The sequence below is a fragment of the Acanthochromis polyacanthus genome, chromosome 16 (genome assembly GCF_021347895.1).
Source record: "Acanthochromis polyacanthus isolate Apoly-LR-REF ecotype Palm Island chromosome 16, KAUST_Apoly_ChrSc, whole genome shotgun sequence".
Taxonomy (NCBI): Eukaryota; Metazoa; Chordata; class Actinopteri; family Pomacentridae; genus Acanthochromis; species Acanthochromis polyacanthus.
In genome coordinates, this window is record NC_067128.1 from 27,522,776 (window position 1) to 27,545,044 (window position 22,269).

The 22,269-nt window shown below is 38.9% G+C and overlaps 1 protein-coding gene across 6 annotated transcripts in view; it reads left to right on the plus strand.

Moving 5' to 3' along the window:
* The window catches only part of enah (ENAH actin regulator), a 186,654-nt gene that overhangs the window by 57,369 nt on the left and 107,016 nt on the right, over positions 1–22,269 (plus strand). For 2 of the 6 annotated variants that reach the window (XM_051960667.1, XM_051960668.1), the window contains exon 1: positions 12,449–13,225. The exons of 1 other annotated variant lie outside the window; for it this stretch is intronic. In XM_051960667.1, the coding sequence (XP_051816627.1) occupies positions 13,140–13,225 (86 nt within the window). In that variant the 5' untranslated portion in view covers positions 12,449–13,139. Of the gene's footprint in view, positions 1–12,446; positions 13,226–22,269 lie in introns of those variants that run through there. 3 more of the 6 variants (XM_051960663.1, XM_051960664.1, XM_022216264.2) reach the window with 3 other exon arrangements.

Sequence of the window (22,269 nt, forward strand, 5' to 3'; positions counted from 1 at the left end):
GGCTTATGACTGAGGATTAGCCCTGTCTACCTGCCTATCTGGACTATTGTTCATCTCTGTGGCCTCTCAGATGAGAAACTCGCTTTTGCTTTTAGCGCTGTCCACCTATTCATTCATTATTCGGAGCCCGCTGTCTATAAAAGCCTCTCTCACACCAGATGAGAAGCTTTTATATTTATAGAACCGCAGTGAGCGGCTGCTGAAGTCCTCAGAGTCCAATCAGAGGGAGTTTCTGGCTCAGTTACAGGATGAGGCTCGACTCTCTCCATGAAGTGACGGAGCACTTTTCTCCTTCGTTGCTCCTGGAGCTGCTGTTATATTTAACAGGATGGAGGAAACGTACAGTAAAAAAAGCTCTTTGCTGTCGTGTCTCTCTTGGGCTGCTATGAAAGTTTGCGGTGCTAATGGGGGGTGTTTGGTGTCTCTGCGATGGTCTCTGCTGTTTGCGAATTCAGCTTCTGCTGTCACATCGGTGTGAGCGCTGTGGACGACACGCTGCTGATTTCAGCTGTCTTTTATAGCCTTTATTTCACATTGAAGATAATAAAGATGAAGGGAGTCGTGCTGGGTGCAGCTTGTCATCTTTATGTGCCCACTTGTATGAAAAAAGTGTGTTTTAAGCCTCATTTTCCCATCCAATCAGCAGCTTCAAAGTGTGCCTCTGTGGGATAAGTGGAAGTAATGTAGCAGAGTAAGTGATTTTTTTTCTTACTTTGCTCATCCAATCTTTCATTAACCTGCAGTTTGAACTTCTGACTGTGTGTCGGCGGGGTGAGTTCACCCGGCAACAATGACATCATTGTCCAGACTGGACAACAGAAGCTGTGCAGGTCAAATGACAGCAACAGAATTTTGCTTTTGACCCACAGAGATAACTGAAGTAGCCTGTTGTTTTGGCCTGGAATAATGACAAAGTGTTTTTTCTGTGTTATCTTGAAACATTTGGACATGATTTTAATTTGCTAGTCACTATGTTTCAACTATGCTGACTTTCCTTGGTTTTATCATGGTGTTTTATTGATTGTTCCTGTTTGTCTGAGACAGCAGGTGTAATTAATAAAATGAATGGCTGACTAAACAGATCAGGACCGCTTCTTTGGGTTATTAATCACTCCGGTGCTTAACCTTCTGCATCAAGTCAACAGCCTGCAGTCTGAATGCTGTGAATCTGCTGTTTTCCAGCCCGAGTGTGTCATCAGACTTCCTCCTCAGTTGTTCACACCTGACACTCATCCTGACGGTAGTTATTTCGTCTGAAATAGAACCTCGGTCCTTCCAAGTGGCCGGTAGCTCAACAGACAAATCAGCAGGCGGACGGACCAGTCAGCAAGAAGTGATCCTCTCACATTTCTGTGTTTTTCTGACCTCGATTAGACTCACAACTGGACAATCCGCAACAACATCCTCATTGGAAGTCTTATTAAATCCATTTGGAGTCAGATTTTAACATGTGAAAAAACTAAAACTTTAAGATTCGGCTGAGATCTGGATGTTTTTCTTGGCGGAGAAAATACGAAAAGGAAACCAGAAGTCTATATTTTCAATTTCACAGTGTGTGGCCACAAAATATTTCATTATTTTAGATGTAAGTGGTGTCATTTCACAGCTTTTAAAACATGTGGTACAGTATGTTCCAGTATTTCTGAGGTTTTAAGATTTAAATGAAGATTCAACTGACCTTTTTTCTTGGTGGAGAAGCCACTAAAGATCAAAGCCTAAACCATTTGTACAGCCTGAGGATACTACCTGTCATCAGTATATAAAAATCAATCATGATAAATGATTTGATGTGAATGAAAGTTTAACTGAGAGATTCTGAGTGGTGCTTCAGACAAATACATAACAGCATTTGCCTTTCTGTTGAGTAGAATGCGACTTTAGCCAAAAATGATATTATCTGCTGCCATCCTGTTGTTGACATTTAAATAATTGAAAGTAGCTAAAAATAATAAGGATAAATTTGTGTTTGTCACATTCATGTGAAAAGTGTAATGTTGCAGTGATCACATTTATGTCATCTCTCCTGTTTACTACAGAAACAAGTACTCTGTAAAGTCTATTTACTCTGCATGTAAAATGAAGTAATCTCGATCCTTCTTTTACATCTTTGAGTGAATCGTGTGAAGCGCTGACACACCTGCCAGCTGTAGTTTCTGTTTTTCCTCTGATTAATGTCAAACTAGATGCATCACTGGCAGCAGAGCCAACAGAAAACACTGCTTTGCATAGCTGTAAGTGTACGTAACTGCACAGCTCACTCCAGACTAGAGTCAGATTCAAAGCAGCTTTGCTTTTCTTTATCTGAGATATTCAGCTTGGATTTTCTGCTTAAGTCAGAGTTTGTTCTGCACCTCGGTTCTGGGGTCAAGCTGCAGATGAAAACAAATAAATAAGAAAGTGTCAATGCAGCACGCCGGCTCTTGCTGAACACTATCTGTTTCAGGTTTTTCTCCTTGCTGCGCTCTCATGTAAAATGATCCATGAGCATTTCAGTGTACCTGAAAACATCCCAGGGGGAGTTATGAAAGGACAAAGGCTGCTTTTCCTGCTGCATTCGGGTCAGGGTTTTTTTTTTTTTTTGCCGTCGAGGCAGTAACAAGAAGCTCCAATGGAAGGGAGTGTTCTGTCACCCTGTGTGTTGTGTGAGAACAGTAACTATATCATGTATTGTCTCACTGTTGGAGATTAAATGCACCATTGTTGCCACGGAAGCAGCGCTGCTTCTTGGACACACCTTCCCAGCAGACTCGGTGCACCTGTCAGACACTTGATATGGAACTTCTTTGTTATTCACGTCCTCTGAGAGACGTCTGTGTTTCAGCAGCAGGGTGTGTTGTGAGCTTTCTGTAAATGACGTGAAGCAAACAGTTCCTCTGATGGATTGTGACCTCGCTGATCATTCCTCCGGTTTTGTGTCTGTGTTTCTCCATGTCAGGACATCCAGTCATGTAGAGACTCTTTGGTGAAGCAACATTCTGTCTGATTCATGAATCATTCGTGGAGTCTCTTTTCTGTTAAGATCAGGGTCAGCTGTTAGGCTTCCACCAGCTTGCTTCTCATTCTCCTCCCTTCCTGTCTTCTTTTAGTCTTCTCACTCGGCCATTCCTCGACTCTCACTCCGTCCATCTGTTTGTTTTGCCTCCATTGTGACACTTTCATCTGCCTTTTCTGTCTTTCTCCGGCCTCCCTGGGAAACAGGCTGGCATCGCAATTCATCTTTGCTCACTTTTTTTTTTCTTTCTCAGTGACCCTTTACTCTTCCATCTGTGAAATCAGTCCGTCTGATTTGAATTATTCGTGCGCTGATTTATTGCAAGACAGTGATGGAAACTGTTATAACAGCAGCCTGTGTGAAGTTGCATTGATACTATAATGAAATAAAAAGAAAAAATAGTAATGCACGATAATAAAATTGCGGTTAGACACACGAGGTAAGATGGCCTTGTTACAGGCTTGTACACTGCACTGGAAAAAATGCCTCTCTCAAAACAAGAAAAAAAACTTATTTCAAAGAACGTTTACCTTGAAATAAGGGAAAAAATCTGCCAATAGAACAATTGAAAAATGACTTGATAAGATTCCTTGAAATAAGATATGATATTTATAATATTGAGATCTTAAAATTATCTGGGAAAACTTATTTTAAGCTTTATTTTACCAGGAGTGTCAAGCTTAGGTGTCTAAACCGTCCTGTTGTCCTCATTTACGGCACCAAAAAATATTGTTTCCTTCTCTGAAAAAAATTCAAAAAATTCAGCAAAGAAATTCCCCAAATTTATAAAATTTGCAAAATCTTTAGGAAAGAAAATTCCTTGAAATTTTCCCTTAAAATTTCATTTTTTTAAAAAAATCCCCAAATTTGGAAATAAATACAAATTTAAAAAATAAAAAAATAATGAAAATTGTATATATTTTCAAAAAATGAATAAAAATCTCCCCCCAAAAATCCCAAAAATATCTAAAGTGATTACATATTTATCAGTAAAACTTGTAATATTTTCTTTAAGAACATTCAGAAAAAAATCAACTAAAATCCAGCGAAATTCACTGGATTTTGGTTGATTTTTTTTTTGAATGTTCTTAAAGAAGCGTTTTTGTAACATCCTTTTTCTTCCATCAAAAAATGTTCAAAAATTTCCCAAAAAATGTTGAAAATGTGGCAGTTTTCACTGTGAAAATTATTATTATTTTGCATATTTTCAAACTTAAAACGGGCCAATTTGAGCCGCAGAACGACAAGAGGGTTAAAACAAGATAATTTCAAGATTGTTTGACTTAGCAAAGTATTCAAGATGCGTTGTCTTAAAACACGTCCATCCATCTTGCTGAAATGTCACTTGTTAAGTGAGTTTATCTTAAATCAAATCAGATGAGACACTTTAACTAAAAATAAGACAAACAGACTTGGTAAGATTTTGAGTTTTTGCAGTGTGCCCAAATGCCACTTATTGAAATAACCACGAACAACATAAATGCCGCTATTTATCATCCTGCAGTGTTTCTCTGAACAGATTAATGTCGTGCTGATACTTTAAGAGTGTTGCATTATGTTTAGTTTAAAGCTCTAGTGTTACTACACCAGCAAATTTCCCTTTTTTTTTTCAGTAAATCAGCCCCAAAAATGTCCAGTAAGTGTTCGGTTATCTGCTGGCTGGAAATCAGACATGTTCCGCCAAATGCAGCGTCATGTGACAAGTCAGAGAAAAATCTCCTCCGTCGTGCTGAAACCGACTTCTTCCAGGAGCTTTAATCAGGATAATGTGATATTCGCAACATGACAGTCAGTCATGACTGAATATCCTCCAATTAAATGCTTTTATCTGCTAAACAACTGATATGTAGAAACTGATCGTTGCGCCTGATACAAAGAAAAGATAAGAGGGTTCAGAAAATAGAAGCTTCGCTGTAGTTGTGGGTTTTTTTTTTCTTGCCTGGTGTGGCAAAAAAAAGTACTGCTGACTAGTGTGGTGATGTCATCGACTCCCCTCAGTAACACACACACACACACACACACACACACACACACACACACACACACACACACATGCAAACACGCAGAGTAAGAGGCTGTTCTTAGAGTTTAATTAAAGAGGAGGGCAAACGGAGACTTATTGTCCCTCAGCGGGACTCAGTCAAAGGCTGACTTCAAGGCTGTGGTGATGTACCTGGGTGATGATGATAAATATGGGTTTCATTGTAATATTCATCTTTATTTCTGTTTTTACATCATCTATCTTCACTTTACTTAATAGCTTATACATTTTTTTTGTGACTGCACCATGTATTAAAGGTGAATGCACTGGCAAAACAGAAAAGTTCATGTTTAAGGTGCTGTAGCTACTTTTCGTGTTGTGGTCCTCTGTGTCTCTTAGCTTCCTTTTCAGTGACTCTCTCATCCTGTGGACAGACAGCAACTCCATCTTCTTGCGATTGCAGGCTGTAGTCGGCGTCCTTGTTCTGCTCTGTAACCTTGTTGAGCTCCATGTAGCAGCACATGAAGCACTTCTCCACCTTCCATTATCTATACACTGTTTAATCCTCATTAAGGTCGTGGGGGGGGGGCCTGGAGTCTATCCCAGCTGACTTAGGGTGAAGGCAGGAGACACTCTGGACAGATCGCCAGTCTGTCACAGGGCATCAGTGTTTATGGCAACCTTTAATGAAAATATGTTCAACCAACAAACCACTGCAAAAACTCCAAATCTTACCAAGTCTGTTTGTCTTATTTCTAGTCAAAATGTCTCATCCCACTCGACTTCAGATAATTCACTTAACAAGAGACTTTTCAGCAAGATGGAGGGACTTGTTTTAAGACAATGCATCTGAAATATCTTGTTAAGTCAAACAATCTTGAAATTATCTTGTTTTGAGTTGAATTTTACAAGAAAATTCTAAATAAGTTTAACCCTCGTGTTGTCCTGGGGGTCAAATTGACCCGTTTTTAAGTTTGAAAATGTGGAAAAAATAGCATTTTCACAGTGACACTTCTGATGTCCACATTTTCAACATTTTTGGGAAATCTTTGAACATTTTTTGGTGGAAAAAAATGTTAAAATTTTTTCTTAAGAACATTCACAAAAAAATCAACCAAAATCCAGCGAATTTCGCTTTACTCATTTTTGGAAAATATTAACAAGAATTTCTTGCCAAGTTTGGGGATTTTTTTTAAAATAAAACTTTTAATGGAAATTTTTAAAGAATTACTTGAATTTTCTTCCTGCAGGTTTTGCAAAATTTCAGAAATTTGGGGAATTTTTTGCTGATTTTTTTTTCAGATTTTTTGCAGACAAAAAAACTATATTTTTTGGTGCCCGTAAATGAAGATAACAGGAGGGTTAAAACATCTCAAATTAGGAGGTTACATGAAAGCAAAAATCTATGTTTGTGTGAAAAAGTACTATTTTTTTTTTTTTAGCATGTCTGGCTTATTTTAAGACACCTAAGCTTTACAATCCTGGTAAAACGTAGCTTAAAATAGGTTTTCCCAGCTAATTTCAAGATCTCAGTATTCTAAATATCACATCTTATTTCAAGAAATCTTACCAAGACATTTTTTACTTGTTCTATTGGGAGATTTTTTTCACTAATTTCAAGGTAGAGGTTCCTTGAATTAAGTTTTTTTGTTGTTTTGAGAGGGACATTTTTTCCAGTGCATTGAAAATCAGCTATTTCTCTGCACTCAGAATTATGCTTAATTACCAGTCTTAACCATCAAAATATTCTCAGCATGATAAGATAGGAGAGAGGATTTTAAGCTGTCAACTCAAAATCAAAAATATTTAACTGTCAAGCCAATTTCATTAGGTTACCTCAACTTGACTTTAGTTTTAAGTTGTCTAAAACAGAAACTTTAGGTTGAATCACACATATTATTAAATCGATGCAATTGCCAACAATATTATGCCAATCTAACTCATAAAAGTATTGTTTGTACCCTAAAAAGTGTATCTAAATCAGTAAATTAGACTGATTTAAAGTCTTGAAACCATGCTTTTAATTAGGTGATCACTGTTCAGAGTGTAGCTTTCCCAGAGAGCAGAACAATGATGGCTACAATGGAGTTGAAGACTCACTGGAGAGGCAACTGAGGAATTCTAGCGACCTGGCCAGCTTGCAGGTGGGAAACACAAGATGGGTCGGTGCTAATGCTAGCTGGTTATCTGCAATTGAACTTTCAACATATGACACTTGAATATTGGAATTGCCTGGTGTAGAAGCTATAATCTTCTCAGTGGATGTACTGTTTGTGCCCGTATCTGAGTCCATTTGCAGGCGCTGTGTGGGAAACAGCTTGCGGTTTGCATGCCGACTGTGTTTGTGTGTCTGTGGCATTTGAGCCACCTGCAGCCTCCCGCAGTGACACAACCTGAAATGGCATCAGGCCTCAGGAGAAAAGACGCGCTGCTCACTTCCAACTCTTTCTTCTTCTCCTGCTGCCTCTGTTTCTATTAACAGCTTCTACAGCCTCCACTCATTCTGTCTTTCCTTTTCCCAAACCTCTTGCCGTAGTTAAGTTGGATATCCAACTATCCATCCATCCATCCATTCTCTATACACCGCTTTATCCTCACTAGGGTCGCGGGGGGTGGGGTGGGTGCTGGAGTCTATCCCAGCTGACTCGGGCGAAGGCACCCTGGACAGGTCACCAGTCTGTCACAGGGCTTAAGTTGGATATATGTACTGTAAAAAATCTGGAAGAAAAGTGTTAATATCAGGCTGCAATGGTGCCTGAAAAAGGTGTTTATAATGGTGTAATACCGTAGCACTGAAAAAAACAGTAAAAATAATGAAAATAACTGTAAATAGCTGTAAAATGATGACCTATTTTGCAGATTTAATTACATTGGAACTGCAATTTTTATCGTCACAGATAGGAAAAGAACCAACTGCTGTTTTTAATAATACAGATTTGATGTGGACAATATTTGTAGTAAAATAAAAAAGAAAATGTGATCTTTAATAGACATATTTTTTCTTTCAAATAATCATATATATCTAGAAAATGAATTAGTTTTTTGTCTATTGAAATACAGTTTTTTTTAAAGTGTTGTTTACATATCAAATGTTGTAAAATAATTTAATTTTTTTTAAATAATGACTGAAAAAAGTGAAAAAGATTTTTGATGTGTTTGTTGTTGTTGTTTTGGTCTGTATATTTACATGGAAATTAACACTTTTTCTTAAGAGATTTTACTCATATTATTATGTTATATATTACGTTATCTGTAATCTTAGAAAATAAGTATAATAACAGGAAATTACCAAAAAAAGTTTAAAATGTTCCTTTTTTTACAGTGTGTACTAAAGCCTGTTTACCATGAAATGCCTGATTATTAGCCATTAGCTTAGCTGTGTTTAAATACCCATAATGGGATGACACTGCTGTATTATCATTGGATGATTAGTATCATCACATATGAGACACTCTCTCTCAACTTACTGTCTGAAACAAGGTTCTGTAAATCCTTGAATATTTTTATTTCTTTGTAGACACACTTTTAAGCGCAGCTAACAAAGTCAGATTAACTCTTTGGTAAATATGAGGGCGCCATTTGTGTGCACAGGCAACATCAGTCACAGTGTGTGCTGGAGGTTACAAAACTCCAGACTGTGACTATGAATAAATTAAGTGTGCCAGGTAGTAAGCTTTGGCACACATCGAACTCTTATGCATTTATAATGGACGTCAGGATGGAAATAACTGATGACTCTCACTCTCCCTCCGTCTGTCCCTCCTTTTCTTCTTACCCCCTCGTTCCATCCCCCTCTCCTCCCTCGCATCATCTGTGCTGCTAAAAGAGGCAGCAGCTTATTACAGGTGCCTCACGCTGCTCTCTCTCTTTCTTTTTCTCTCCTCCTCATCGGTCTCCGTCGTTCTTCTCCCTCTAATTGATTGTAATAGCTCCTGATGTGTGCGCCGTGTTTGGACAGCTTTGGACTGTGCGCTTAAACCGAAGTGTGACAAACTGCTGCCGCCGTGGACCTTTCATCCGTCACGGCCTGTTTCCCGGGGCGCCGGCTGCCTCTCCCTGCTTTTAAAAAGCCCCTTTAATAGTTCTGTCCATTAGTGTGGCAGCTCCGTTTTCGGACCACACCAGTAATTGTGTATAATCACATATCATCATTTATTTCTCAGTCTGACAGCCGAGCAGCAGAACATGAATTCGGACAAGATATTTTATAGTTTTGGTGTATTCATTATGCCTACTGGAGTTGAATTTAGTGTGTGTGTGTATGTGTTCGGCATTCAGTTGTGTGTTGCGCTGAAGACTCAGTTTCTTGCCATGTTGGCTCAGCGTCAGTGTTAATGTGCCGAACAAAGGCACAAATATATATTCCTCCTGGAGCCCTTGTTGTTCTGACCTCTGAGAGATTGGGTACAGCCTTCCCTTGCAGCCCTGTGCGAGTGTGTGTCAGTATGTTTGCTGGATTCTTTGCCCTTCCCTCAAAGCACAGCACATGTCAGCTCTTACACATGCGGATAGAAATGCACTCCTTTATTGTGGCTGATTTCATGCCTGTCGAGCCAGCTGTCCGAAAAAAAAAGCTCTTTATTTGAACCGCTTGTAGTAATTACATCCACCCTTCAATTGAGTTTGTAGCCTTCGGGGTGAAGTTTAATTCAAACCCTTATGGAAAAAAACATGTGTTCAACAAGTTGGTGCTTTGTCGGTGACAGCTGCAGAGGAAGCTACATGCAAATTACAATTTGGGGAAATGAGCACCATTGTTCAGGATTGGACATCAAACTGTCTAAAAGAAGTAGAAAATGTGTAATAAAGCGGCCTTTCTCACCACATAATTCTGTATAATGTTCAGTGCGAAAGGTTATTGTTGTGTTTTTGTTTTTTTTTTAAATACCACTGTGTCTACATTTATGAGGCCGTAGCTGTTTGCCTCAGAGGTTTGTCCATATTTGGGCCGTGGGGAACCAGAGAAAACCTTGATCGAATGAGATTGCACTTACGCTTTAACCAATTGATTGGTTACGGATGGGAAAAAATCTGTACGTCATCTCTAGATTAACTACATTGGTCACAGTGCACGGACTACACTCTACCTGCTAGCGTTATAGGTCTGAATTAATTATAAATACACAGTGAAGTCTAGTATTTGCAGCATATTAAATTATGTGAACCTTGTTTTTTTTTAATTAAAGGGTAACAGCAGACAACAGCACATCCGTATTCATGTGGTTTCTGAATATAGAACTATAAAAACTCGTGATTGCAGCACGAGAACTGTTGAGGAACGTGTTTTTAGATGATCTGCCATGTTGGTTGTTGAGCTGTGATGTGAAAACTTCTCTTTGAAAAGTTTAAACTCCATGTTCTGAACATCTGTTTTGACAAAATGCAGCCACACGGGCGACTTCTTTAACATGATGTCAGTTAGTTTTAAGTCTACTCCGAGTTAAATCCAGTAAACTTGGCAGTCTCTTAAGTTAAAGGTTGTTGCTAGAGGTATGGACCCGTACCCGTAGCCTGTGGACTACGGATACGGCATTTGCCAATCAGATACGCAAGATCTGGTCACGTGACTCCCAGTAGACGCTAGCGCTACGGACCCGTAGCATCGGTACTACAGGTACGGACCCTAAACCTGACCCTAACACTAACCCTAACCTTAACCTTTGCTTCCCTTTCAACAGTTTGCAGTGGTTAGCAGCTTCTTGACTCGCGAGACTCGCGTACGGGTCCGTATCTGTCTGGCAAATGGAAAGTGCCGTATCCGTAGCCCACAGGCTATGGGTACGGGTCCGTATCTGTAGACACTACCTAAGTTAAAAGTTATCCACCTGAATTGATGGATGGATCCTCGCAGGCTGTTGATGTTAAATTTTCTTTTGGACTGTGGTATAAGGCTTTATAGTGTTCAGTTATGCCCCAAAATGAGAGCTGGGCTATCTGTTTTTGAGTGGGGCCAAGAACTTCTTAATGAACCCCTGTAAAGCTGATCCTTTACACAGGAAATGGTGCAAAATCAGAAGAGGAGGTCGGGGTGGATGGACGGTTCAACATTTTACTGGACTTTAACACAGGAGACAGCTGTTCAATTTTTAGATTTTCTAAATAAATTATCATTGTGTCACCCTAACTGTATATTTATTGTTGTCACCATTAACGAAATATTCATTTTTAAAGCATCATGTTACCCAAACCCCAAATACTCAATTACACTTAACTGATCTTAAACCTAACCAAGTGATGTTTATTTTTCCAGCCTATACAGTGATTGTCACATCATATAATGGTTTTATTTTACTGTAGTGATTTTTGAAACATGACATGCCGTTATGTTTTCTTGTTAGGAGCGTCTGATCAGATATGACTTCAATGTCATTCTACAGAAAATGTATCGATTATGTATTTTATTGTCTAATCTGGAGGGCTTGTTGATGCTTGTGTTTGTTGGAGTGCAGTCATGAGCATATTTATTTTTTATATGTGTCAGGTTGGTTGAATTGCAGCCGTCTTGATGACAGTGACGGTGTGATTTCTGTTCATCACTTCGGTAATTAATACATTCCACCTTCACTTCACCTGCTCGCTCTCTGACAGCGCACAATGCTGCATCCTTTGTTATTATTTGCTGTAGTCTGATCAGAGATAAATCGGACGAGGAAAGCTTGAACATGTGAAAACTAGAGGTGACAGAATTCTGACCAACTCCTCATGTTTCTGCTGAACCTGAAAATGTTTACACAGTCTTGACCACGATTTCCCTGCGAGGATTAGTAGTTTTTCCTGATTCGGCTTGAAAAAGATGGCCAGCTCGCTCCCAAGTTACAGAGAGAGTTGGCATAGCAACCGACTACAACCCAGTCAGGGCTGCAGTACAGTGGTGAAGCCCCAATCATTGCCTGCATATATCCTATATGTGTGTGTGTGTGTGTGTGTGTGTGTGTGTGTGTGTGTGTGTGTGTGTGTGTGTGTGTGTGTGTGTGTGTGTGTGTGTGTGTGTGTGTGTGTGTGTGTGTGTGTGTGTGTGTGTGTGTGTGTGTGTGTGTGTGTGTCTGTCTCACAGGAGGGGCTCTATAAAGATGATATTAACACTGCTTCTGATTGTGATTTCACATGGAGCACGAGTGAGTAGACTGATGGGTCTATTGTGAAGTAGCTGATAGTGACTCTGTTCGTTGTGCATGACATTATGCAGCACAATGTGAACTGATTACAGCTGAAATGGAAATAATAGAGAGGAAGTAGGCCTGCTCACAGCTCCACCATATTGAAACGGCGAATGTAAAGCCACGAAAAGGGGAGAATCCCTCCTGTAAGCGCTGCGTGTTTGTCAGATGCTGCGAAACGCTCGACTAATCCTTGTTACAGTGCCGCCAAACATCTCTAATTTTGGCAGCTCATTCTTCCTCCCTCTCTTCAGCATATTTATTTTGGAGAGGGAGTGAGAGAGGGAGAGTGAGCGAGGGATGGGAGTCGGGTGGGTGTATCGTGAGTTGGAAATAGAGGCAGCGCGTGGAGAGTCACGCAGATAAAAGCCGAGCAAGGAGCTGGGAGGGAGGAGGCAGATGAAAGCAGGCAAGGATCAAGTGAGAGACAAAAGGTGTGAGATAGATGTACCCGAGGCAGCAAAGGAGGGAGACAGGAGAGGGAGACGAAACACCTCCACCCCCTCCAGCCAGCGCTCTCCAGAGTTGAGCCGCTGGATGCCACGGCGGTGATTTCCCCTCCAGCATCCTCCGACCACGGAGCCCCGGGAGCGCAGGAGCCTGTTGCCTAGATACCCCTGCTGTCGCCACAGAAGAAGAAGAAGAAGAAGCCAAGACTGAACCGTGCTCGCTGGCCGGTGTCACTGCCGTGGGAAAAAACACAGCTGTCTGGATGGATCCTGAGTCGCTGGCATCGCACGTATGAACAAGGAGGGAATCACCCTGACACGGGGGCTTTGAGGAGGAGGAAAGGGGGAGTAAGGGGGGAGGCTGGCACCCTGAGCTGGATGATGAAGAAAGCTGTTTGGTAGAGAGAGGAAGCAGATACTTTGTGTGAAAGAAGGGGAAGCTACGGGGGGGAAGACGAGACGCCGAAGCAGGACAGGAGCTGGTGGGGGAGGAAGAGGGGCTCTGGCTACGATACTTCAGCGGGCAGGGGGGAGGTAGAGTCGGGAGGCTGAGTGGAGCCATGCAGATCCAATCTCCTGCTCCACAGTCCAAAGCCTTTATCCTCGGTCAGAGATGTGTTCTGGCCTCCAAAATGGAAATCCACCGGTACGTACCTGCAGTCAGTCGTTCAAGTGGGATTTTCTCATGTGTTTTACAAAGTCCTGCTCATTTTCTAGCAACCTTATGTGCGTCTTGTCTCACAAATGAGTGTTTGTTGTTGATTCTGACAGCTGTAGTTACAGTTTTAAGTCTGTCAGCTGCACAGTAGAGCTCTTGACAAAGTTTAATGTTAACTAGCCTGTCTATTTTTATTAAACTTTAAATTTAGCTTTAAGTCTTCCTGATCGCTCCCACCACATCAGAACTTTAATTTACCTCACTTACAGTAAGAAAACAATCCTATCCTGTGACCTAATCTTGGATTTATAATTCCTTTTCATTAAACTAAAAGGCAATGCTCTGGTGAGTACTGTGAGTCATCCTGCTGAATTTACAATACAATTGAAGCACACGTTCCAAATGGATCCCGGATAATCAGTCTGTTGTAGATCACAGCAGCTTCTAACCACATGATTCACATGAAACGTTCACATGCAGAGGATCTAATTGTGTTTTCTAGCAGTTTCTACATCTGTATTTCTGGCTGCGAGATGCTGTTTTTCCTGCTGTTTTACTGAACTCTCTGAAGGGTTCTCCCTCCTCATGCATGTGTCGTACCTCCCCGAGGATGAGGATACATCCAGCTTCATTGCTACCTTCTACATTTAGCAGCTGTAATGTTTAACAAGGAGACGATGCTTCATTATTGATGCAGGTTGGTACGATGTCGGAAAACATTTTTCGTAGTTTCAACGGGCCAAATGTTAAGTTCGCTTGGAGAGAGTGTTCCCTTTTAAAGGAAGGCTTCCAGTGAAGTAAAATGTTGTTGTTTTTTTTAAATAATGAGGGAACAAAACAAGGTAATTTAATACAGGGCATACAAATGACCTCCTGATCATCCTTCACCCAGTGTTTAAACTCAGCAAAGAGTCCTTTTGTAAGTCGAGCTCCAGGGATGATGGTCTGTAGCTGACCTCTGACCTTCCTGTTGTCAACGACAGCAAAGACACACAATGATACATAGCTCACAGATTTATTGTGCTATTTCCAGAATAAGGCTAGAAAAGACTTTGGAGTACTTCATAGTTTCTTCTGCCTGAAGCTGGTCAGCAGATCTCAAGCTACAAATGAGAGCATATGCAGTGAAGATCAGCAACGTAGGAAGGAGCGAGGCCTCTCTGTGCCCTGGAAGCAAGTAAGAAAAGTCACAGGTGGCCAGAGCAAAGAGGTCAAACGGGAAAATATGGTCATGTTTGCTAGATGTTCTAACAGTCCTGGTTGTGGTATTTTTACACGCTGAAGCTGTTCAGCTGATTTCTGCGGCAGGCTGAGGTTTTATTTTATTAACTGACATATGAAGTCAAATGCTCGCAGTTGTTCCTGAGGTGGTAGATGACTGTCGTTCTTATAACACAGAAATGAGAAGAAAAATCTCCCCTAGATTTCTCACAGACCATAATTTCATTTTCATCTGTGTTTATTATATAAAAGCTTCGAGCAAACCAATATTTCATATTAGTTCAAGTAGCACTTTGAGCCTAGCATTAGCCACTGTTTTCAGTCAGCTTTGTCCTTCTCTGCTCTCTACATAATGTCATTTTCAAAATCCACTTCACTACGGTAAACAACAAAAACAACTTCCAGGCAGCAACCGAGCACAGTGAAATTTCTGAGTTTTGCTCAGGATTTGGATCGTGACGTGAGGCTTTAAAGAAATAAAAACAAGCCTGGGTGCTTCTTGTGGTATAATGTGGATATTGTGGTGCAGCCAGTAATGTACTACAGAATCTGTGTTGTGACAGAAAGGTCTGCTGGATTTATTAACGGATATAATAGAGCATCATCTGCATAACACTTAAAATAAATACATTTCTGGTTTTCAATGAGCCCAGTCTCCACAAATATACAGTCCTATACAACTAAACTGCATTCTCAAATACATTTTGAGGATAATGTATCACAGTTATGTTTCTCATCAAAAAATCTTTGACATTTATTTTACTGCCTCGCTGTCGCTACTTTTCAGTCAGTCAATCAAATATTTGTTGAGACGGGACTTGTCGTCCTGGTAACCCAGAAAATGGAGCAGAAACTTCAAATATGTAGTGAAAAGGTTGTATTTTAACACAAACCATGATATTGTTCTTGGCCATAACGAAGTGATCATGGTGCCTCATCTTAATTAAGATTTTGGTGAAAGTCTGCTCTCTGGTTTATGCCCCCATCGTCTTTTCAAACCTCCCGACATGGACTTTGTGGCTCTTTCGAACTGCCTTTTCCACCCAGTCGTGAATGCCAAACAGCATTTATTTTAAAATAAAGTTACATTTCCTTCAAATTGTAATTGAGAATGCATTTTAGTTGTATAGGAACAAGAATTTGTAAAGACTGAATTGTTTTAGCTCATACATTGAAAACAGTGATGGGCTCTTGCAAGGAACCGCTGCACTGTTAAACAATGCATTCTCTCTTGCAGATACAAAATTGTAGCACTCAGAAGGTTGTGAACCACGCAAGAACAGCTCCTGCTAGACTTCACAATCTGGCTGAAATTGAGCACAGAGTGCCAACTTTCCAGTTTGGAACACAGAACTATGAAAGCAACCGTCAAAGCTTTTCAGGCACTTGTCTGGTAGCTATTGTCCTTTTCAACCTCGTTTTCTCTCAGTCCATTTAGAAGGAACAGACTTTTGACCTGAGTGTTTTTTTTCCTATTTCTTCAAAGTAGAAGAAAACTTCAAAGGAAAAAGATAATTAAAGAAATTCACATTTTCGAAAGGAAGATAGATTAGAAGACGTGAACTGAACGTGGAAACTGGTGGAGGCGGTGATGAAGCCACAGAGAAACAAGTTGCGGTGACTGTAGAGTGGAAAAAGACATTCAGAATGCTTATAAAATCAGAACAAAAGCTCATGTTTCACCATCAGCTAGTATCTCCTTTCATTCAGTCATAGTGATTTAGTAATTAGCTTGATGGATACGGTGAGCTGAGCTTGTTATTCTAGTCTGAGTGTCTTTCTGCTACTAATGAAAACCAGGACTGTGTGTGTGTTCTTTAGCCGGAGTGTGTCCCGACTTGGAATGAGAAATGATTGATTCCCAGCAAGTTGGGGAAAAAACCTTAAAAATATGTTTTCTGTCTCGTCTCATTTATGTTTTTTAAGCCACTGTAGTTCCCTTTAAGAAAGTAATAATTTCATAAAATTCACCAATATGACACATGCATTTGAAAGCCTGGCTCAGTGCTTCCACTAAGAACTAAGACAATTAACATCTTTTAACAGTTTTTAACATAACTTTTAAAAACAATTTACGGTTGTTATTTTCCAGATTTTCCTTGTTTTGTTAAATTCAACATAACAGCTGTAAAACCACACAAAAATATGAATTCACATGTTAGCAATAAAAAGCAATATATGTTTTTAAAAAAACTATAGATAATGTCCACACAAGTGCTATTTCATTCACTGACCGTTAAAATTGTCATTTGACCATGAAATTACCCTTTTTTCTATATTTCAATCAGAAAAAATATATTATTTCACAGATATTTGTTGAAATTTGGGGAAAAAAAATGTATACAAATATGTATATATAAATGTTAAGCATAAAAAAGACTAAATAATGTCCATATCAAAAACAATATTAAAAAAAAAAAAATTTTTACATTTGACTGTACAATTAAACAATTTGTACCATATTTACAAAAATGTAGCTGTTTTACAGATATTGGCTGTTTCTTGAAAGAAAAGAAAAGATGTTAACCAAAAAATTGATCAGTTCTACCTTTTTGTTAAAACAGCTGACCATTACAGCTCCATTTTTACTGTATTTATATCTACTAAAAGTCATTATTTTATAGACATTTTCCAATATTTTCACCAGTTTTTATAGTGTTTAAATGATGCCGTATTCTGCTGTTTTTGTGTATTTTCTGGCACCCTTGCTGCCACATTTTCACTTTTCTTTTTTTTTTTACGGAATTTTAACAGTACAGTTTATGGTACTTTTATTGTCTTCTGTTGTTTTGTATGTATTTTAAATGTTCGTCCACGGACAAGCATCGTAAACTTACTAGTAAACCAGCTTTTCCTATAAATGCTGTGCTCTGCGGTGCTGGTTCAGGCTCTGCACACAAACATTACAATCAGAGAATATGGTTGGTCACTTGGATCAAAACAGCTCAGCAAACGTACACAAACGCTCCCAGCAAAATCTGCATGCGTGTTTCCACCCACCCGCCTGTTTTCCTGTAAACACAAGCAGCTCAGGCCGCATTTAAGTACAACTCATGGTAGTTGAAGATGTTAATTTCATTCCATCTGAAATAAGAGCCTTTGTTTAATGATTTAAAGCAGAGCGATGAAACGGGGGTGAAATTAAAAGCAGCTCTATTGTTTGTGTGGGTATATGAACAGTCAAACGTATGAAAAATGCAAGAGAGCAAACAAGAGGCAAAAAAAAGGTCTGTGGAAAATATCAATACTGTATAGAGAAGCAAAAAAACTTCAACAACCTTTTAAAAGTTTGATCTGGAAAACAACTAAAAACATTCTCTTTTGATGTTCAGTATCATAACATTAACCAGAATGCTTGAAAATCATTTTATATACTGTATGTACTTACTGACTGTGTGACTTTGACAGTTAAATGTCATCATTGTAATGAACTGGATGGTACACTGGAAAAAATGTCCCTCTCAGAACAAGGAAAAAAAATATTTCAAGGAACTTTTACCTTGAAATAAGTGAAAAAAATCTGCCAATAGAACAAGTGAAAATTGACTGGGTAAGACTTCCTGAAATATGATATATTTAGAATCTTGAGATCTTAAAATTAGCTGGGGAAACTTATTTTAAGCTATATTTGACCAGGATTGTCAAGTTTAGGTGTCTTAAAATTAACCAGACATGCTAAAAAAAAATAATAATAGTTTTTCATTCAAAAATAGATTTTTGCTTTCATGGAACCTCCTAATTTGAGATGTTTTAACCCTCCTGTTGTCTTCATTTACAGGCATCAAACAATATTGTTTCCTTGTCTGAAAAAAATCCAAAAAATCAGCAAAGAAATCCAAAACTTCTGAATATTTGCATAAACATAAGGAAGAAAATTCAAGTAAGTTTTTAAAAGTTTCCTTTCAAAGTTTTATTTTAAAAAAATTCTGAAATTTGGCAAGAAAATTTTTGCAAATATTTTCAAAAAAAATGACTAAAAATCTTCCAAAAAAAATGTCTAAAGTGATTACATATACATCAGTAAAACTTCTAATATTCTCTTAAGAACATTCACATAAAAATCAACCAAAATAAAGCGAAATTCGCTGGATTTTGGTTGATTTTTTTTTATGTGAATGTTCTTAAGACCCATTTTTAACATTTATTTTTTCCACCAAAAAATGTTCAAAGATTTCCTAAAAATGTTGAAAATGTGGACATCAGAAGTTTCACTGTGAAAATATTATATTTTTCACATTTTATAACTTTAAAATTGGTTAATTTGATCCGCAGGACAACATGAGGGTTAAACTTTAGAATTTTCTTGTAAAATTCAACTACAAGATAATTTCAAGATTGTTTGACTTAACAAGATATTTAAGATGCGTTGTCTTCAAACAAGTCCCTCCATCTTGTTGAAATGTGACTTGCTAAGTGAATTTGGTAAGACTTGGTAAGATTTTGAACTTTTGCAGTGTAGTATGATTCCACTTAAACACCAGCTCCTCAATGACTTGAATGTTGTTTTAGACAACAGTTTAGCACATATTTACTGACTAATACAACTGTACAAGATTAGAAATATACTCAGGATTTCTCTCATAAATAAACCTCATTTCCTTTGACTTTTTCAACCCAATAAATAGCACCATTTATCCAACATGCATGCCCACAGGTCACCTCTAAAACCCACAAGCAACAAACGTCTCTTCATTTGTGAGTGTTTAGCGACACAACAGTATTTCACGCTTACTTTACGAACTTTGAGAGCCTTTTGCCGTAATCCTCCACTGTGCTTCAAACAGGACTGCACAGTTTTAGGTCTGAAGGCTTCGATTGTTGGTTTGGCTGATTACAGTCGAACAGTGGAGGCTGCTTGCTGCTTCGTCCAGTCCAGACCTGCTCTGCTGTCAATGTGTCCCCTGTCCCCAAGTGAATGGGAACCTGACTGGACTCTTGTAAAATGTGCCAGAAGCTCCAGTTAACACATCGACTGCAGCCTGAACCATGGAAACACTCTGGAAACACCACTGGATGTGGTGTAATGACTCTGTGTATGTGCATCATTAACATGCACAGTGAGCCAGCGCTAGCATGCAAACTTCAACAAACGCTCTGTCCACAGAGAAGTCAAAACAAGTCGAACAGGATGTCAAGTAGGGCTGCAGAACTTTGCTGACATAACAACACTGATACTGAAAATGAATTTTAGACAGTCTCTTTTATTTAAAATGTTTATGTAAAACTATTTGTTTTTCTTCAGAAGCAGCTAGAAGCAGAGAGAGCTCAGAAATGTCTTCTGTGCAGTATAAGTTATAAAGCCATAAATCATGAAAAAATGAAACTCAAAAAATGCTGATTTATTTTTGGAAATTTAAAAGAAAAACTAAACTCAACATGTGCAATATTTTTCAAAGTACCAAGAGGTGTTGCCAATACTACATTTTTAATTTGTTTACGTACTTTTTCCCCTTTCTGCTCCGGATAAATACTGTTTGCAAATATTTTTAGCTGAGCTGTAAAATCTCTGAATTTCTGTAGTGTGATTGTTGGTTGCAGCTTTGTCACTTATAGTATTATGGTTGTGGTAAGAAGCGTAGATTTTTTGTTTGTTTTCTGCAAAATGAAGTTAGTACAAATGGTTTATTTTTTTCTATTTTTTAAAAATTTGACATCCAGAAGGAAGAGATTTTGATGAAATATGGTGATTTTAAGCTTAGGCTTGTTAAGTTTTCTGACATTTTCCAGGTGATTAGTTCAAAGACCATCACGACATTAGGAATCCAGTGGTTCTTTTCTGTTTCTACAGTTTACAGTTTCTATCATAATTGATGTCATTTTGGAGATCTTTTTTTTTTTTTTACAATTCATTGATCACCTGCAGTTTTAGACCATAGCGGCTGCAGCTGCTTCACTTGGTTTGTATTTGCATTTGGTTCAATGCCAAAGTTTCCTCAAGCTTTGAAAGTATGGAAGAGCTTCAGATAATGACAGAAATAAAGCTGGTTTGTACACTGTGCAGAGTTTTGATGCAGCAGCACAACCATCTGAAGAGAAAACACTTGAAATCTTTTTTGCTCGGAGGCACTCGATTCATTTACTTCTCTCCTGCTCTCTGTGCTCACATAAACCCCATTTAAATGCAGCAAAATTCCCAATAAACCTGCTCTCATTCACATGTAGTCACTTTTAAGATGCTGCTCTGTACCGCTAAAATTCTGATTTTATCAGTTTATTTAAAAAGGGACCATGTACAATATTAAACATAAATGTTGCTATTTGATGTATTGCACCAGAGTTAGCTTGAAGCTAATTTCTATTTTGCAGTCCCTTGGCAGGTCACAATGATTTTATGACTGCAACATCATCCAACAAACTGAATGTACACACGAGTTAAAGACGATGACTCTGCTATGAGTTTGTGCATATTTTGTAAGGATTTGAACCTGTTATCAAAGTCAGAGAACAGCTACACAGTAAGGAAAATGAGAGTTGCTTTAGCTGCTCCGTGCTTCTCATTGATGTCCCAAAAGGTTCAATATACAGACTGAAGTTTGTCACTTTGTTTAGAGGTTTAACAGAAAATTGAATTTCTTTTGAAGTTGTGCTTTGACTTAACTACTAAACACTCTTCTGTATTTATTTTTTATCATCTTGGATTTGCTATTTCAACCCTACATTTGTGTGCTTTAAACATTTACGTTTTCTACCGTGCTGCATTATAAAATGACGTACAATTCATCAAAATGCATTGAACTAAAGGTAAATGGTCATTTCGCTTTTGTGGAGGGAAATTTGTTGATTAGATCACTTGACTGATCTGTAAGACGGCTGATGTCCTAATTGGTACAAAAATAGTGGCAGCTTTTATGTGAAGGATATACTTACAGACCTCATGTAAGAAAGGTTTAAGTAAGCCTTTTTTACCAATAGTTTGTAAAATTTCCTTTTTTTTTTGTCATTTCTTGCTGACATTATGTATCCCTTGAAGTGTCTCTGTCTTTCTTCTTCCTTATTCTTCAGTCATTTACTTAGGTTCCTCTTTTGAGCCAAAGCCTTGTCCCTTTATCTCAGGAGCTCCTTTCCTCTGTGAAATGACTTCTGCTCTTCCCTGCTGCGTTCTTACCAGTCAGTCGACAGTAAAAGTCGGCTGAATGCGTCTCGCACTCATTCTTTGACTTGTTTGCAGCCCGTTTGACAAAGTGTGGCCATTTTATTCAATGAAAGGTCAGCCGGGCTCATCGAGGGATTCCCGCCCTGCCCTCCAGGGGGTGATCACAGTGATGCTGGTTGCCATGGCGCTGAAAAGAGGTCATTAATGAAAGATGAGGAGGGGAGGGGGGCGCCACCTGTGGATCCTTCCTCTGGGGATCTGCCTCTTCAGTCAGCTAATGGTTTCTGTGAGTGACTTGCTCAAAGCCTAATTGAATTGAAGAGGATTCTGTGTATCAGGGCCCAAGCGCTCATCAAACAAGGCTGGTGCTTGGATGGGCCAGTTGATGGTCCAGGTAATTAGCGGGCAACATCGTTTTACACCATAATGGCCTGCATTAGGTGATGAGGAAATAATTAGGCAACAGCAGGGCATTGCTATTGTTGTGACATAGCAGTAATAGTAAATTCTTTGATTTGTAACCCCAAACACAGACATTAATATTTTCTTATTATAGTTGCTGTAATTCTAGTATTACATTTCCCCTTTGAAGCTCTAAATCCCAAGCAGTTTCTGGGTATTTTTACTCACTGTGGGCTCATTTTTCAGTGTAAGTCCTGCTCCTAGAATGAAACCGAATATTCATGGCTAGAAGTGGACTCAGAAATGTCTTCTGCGC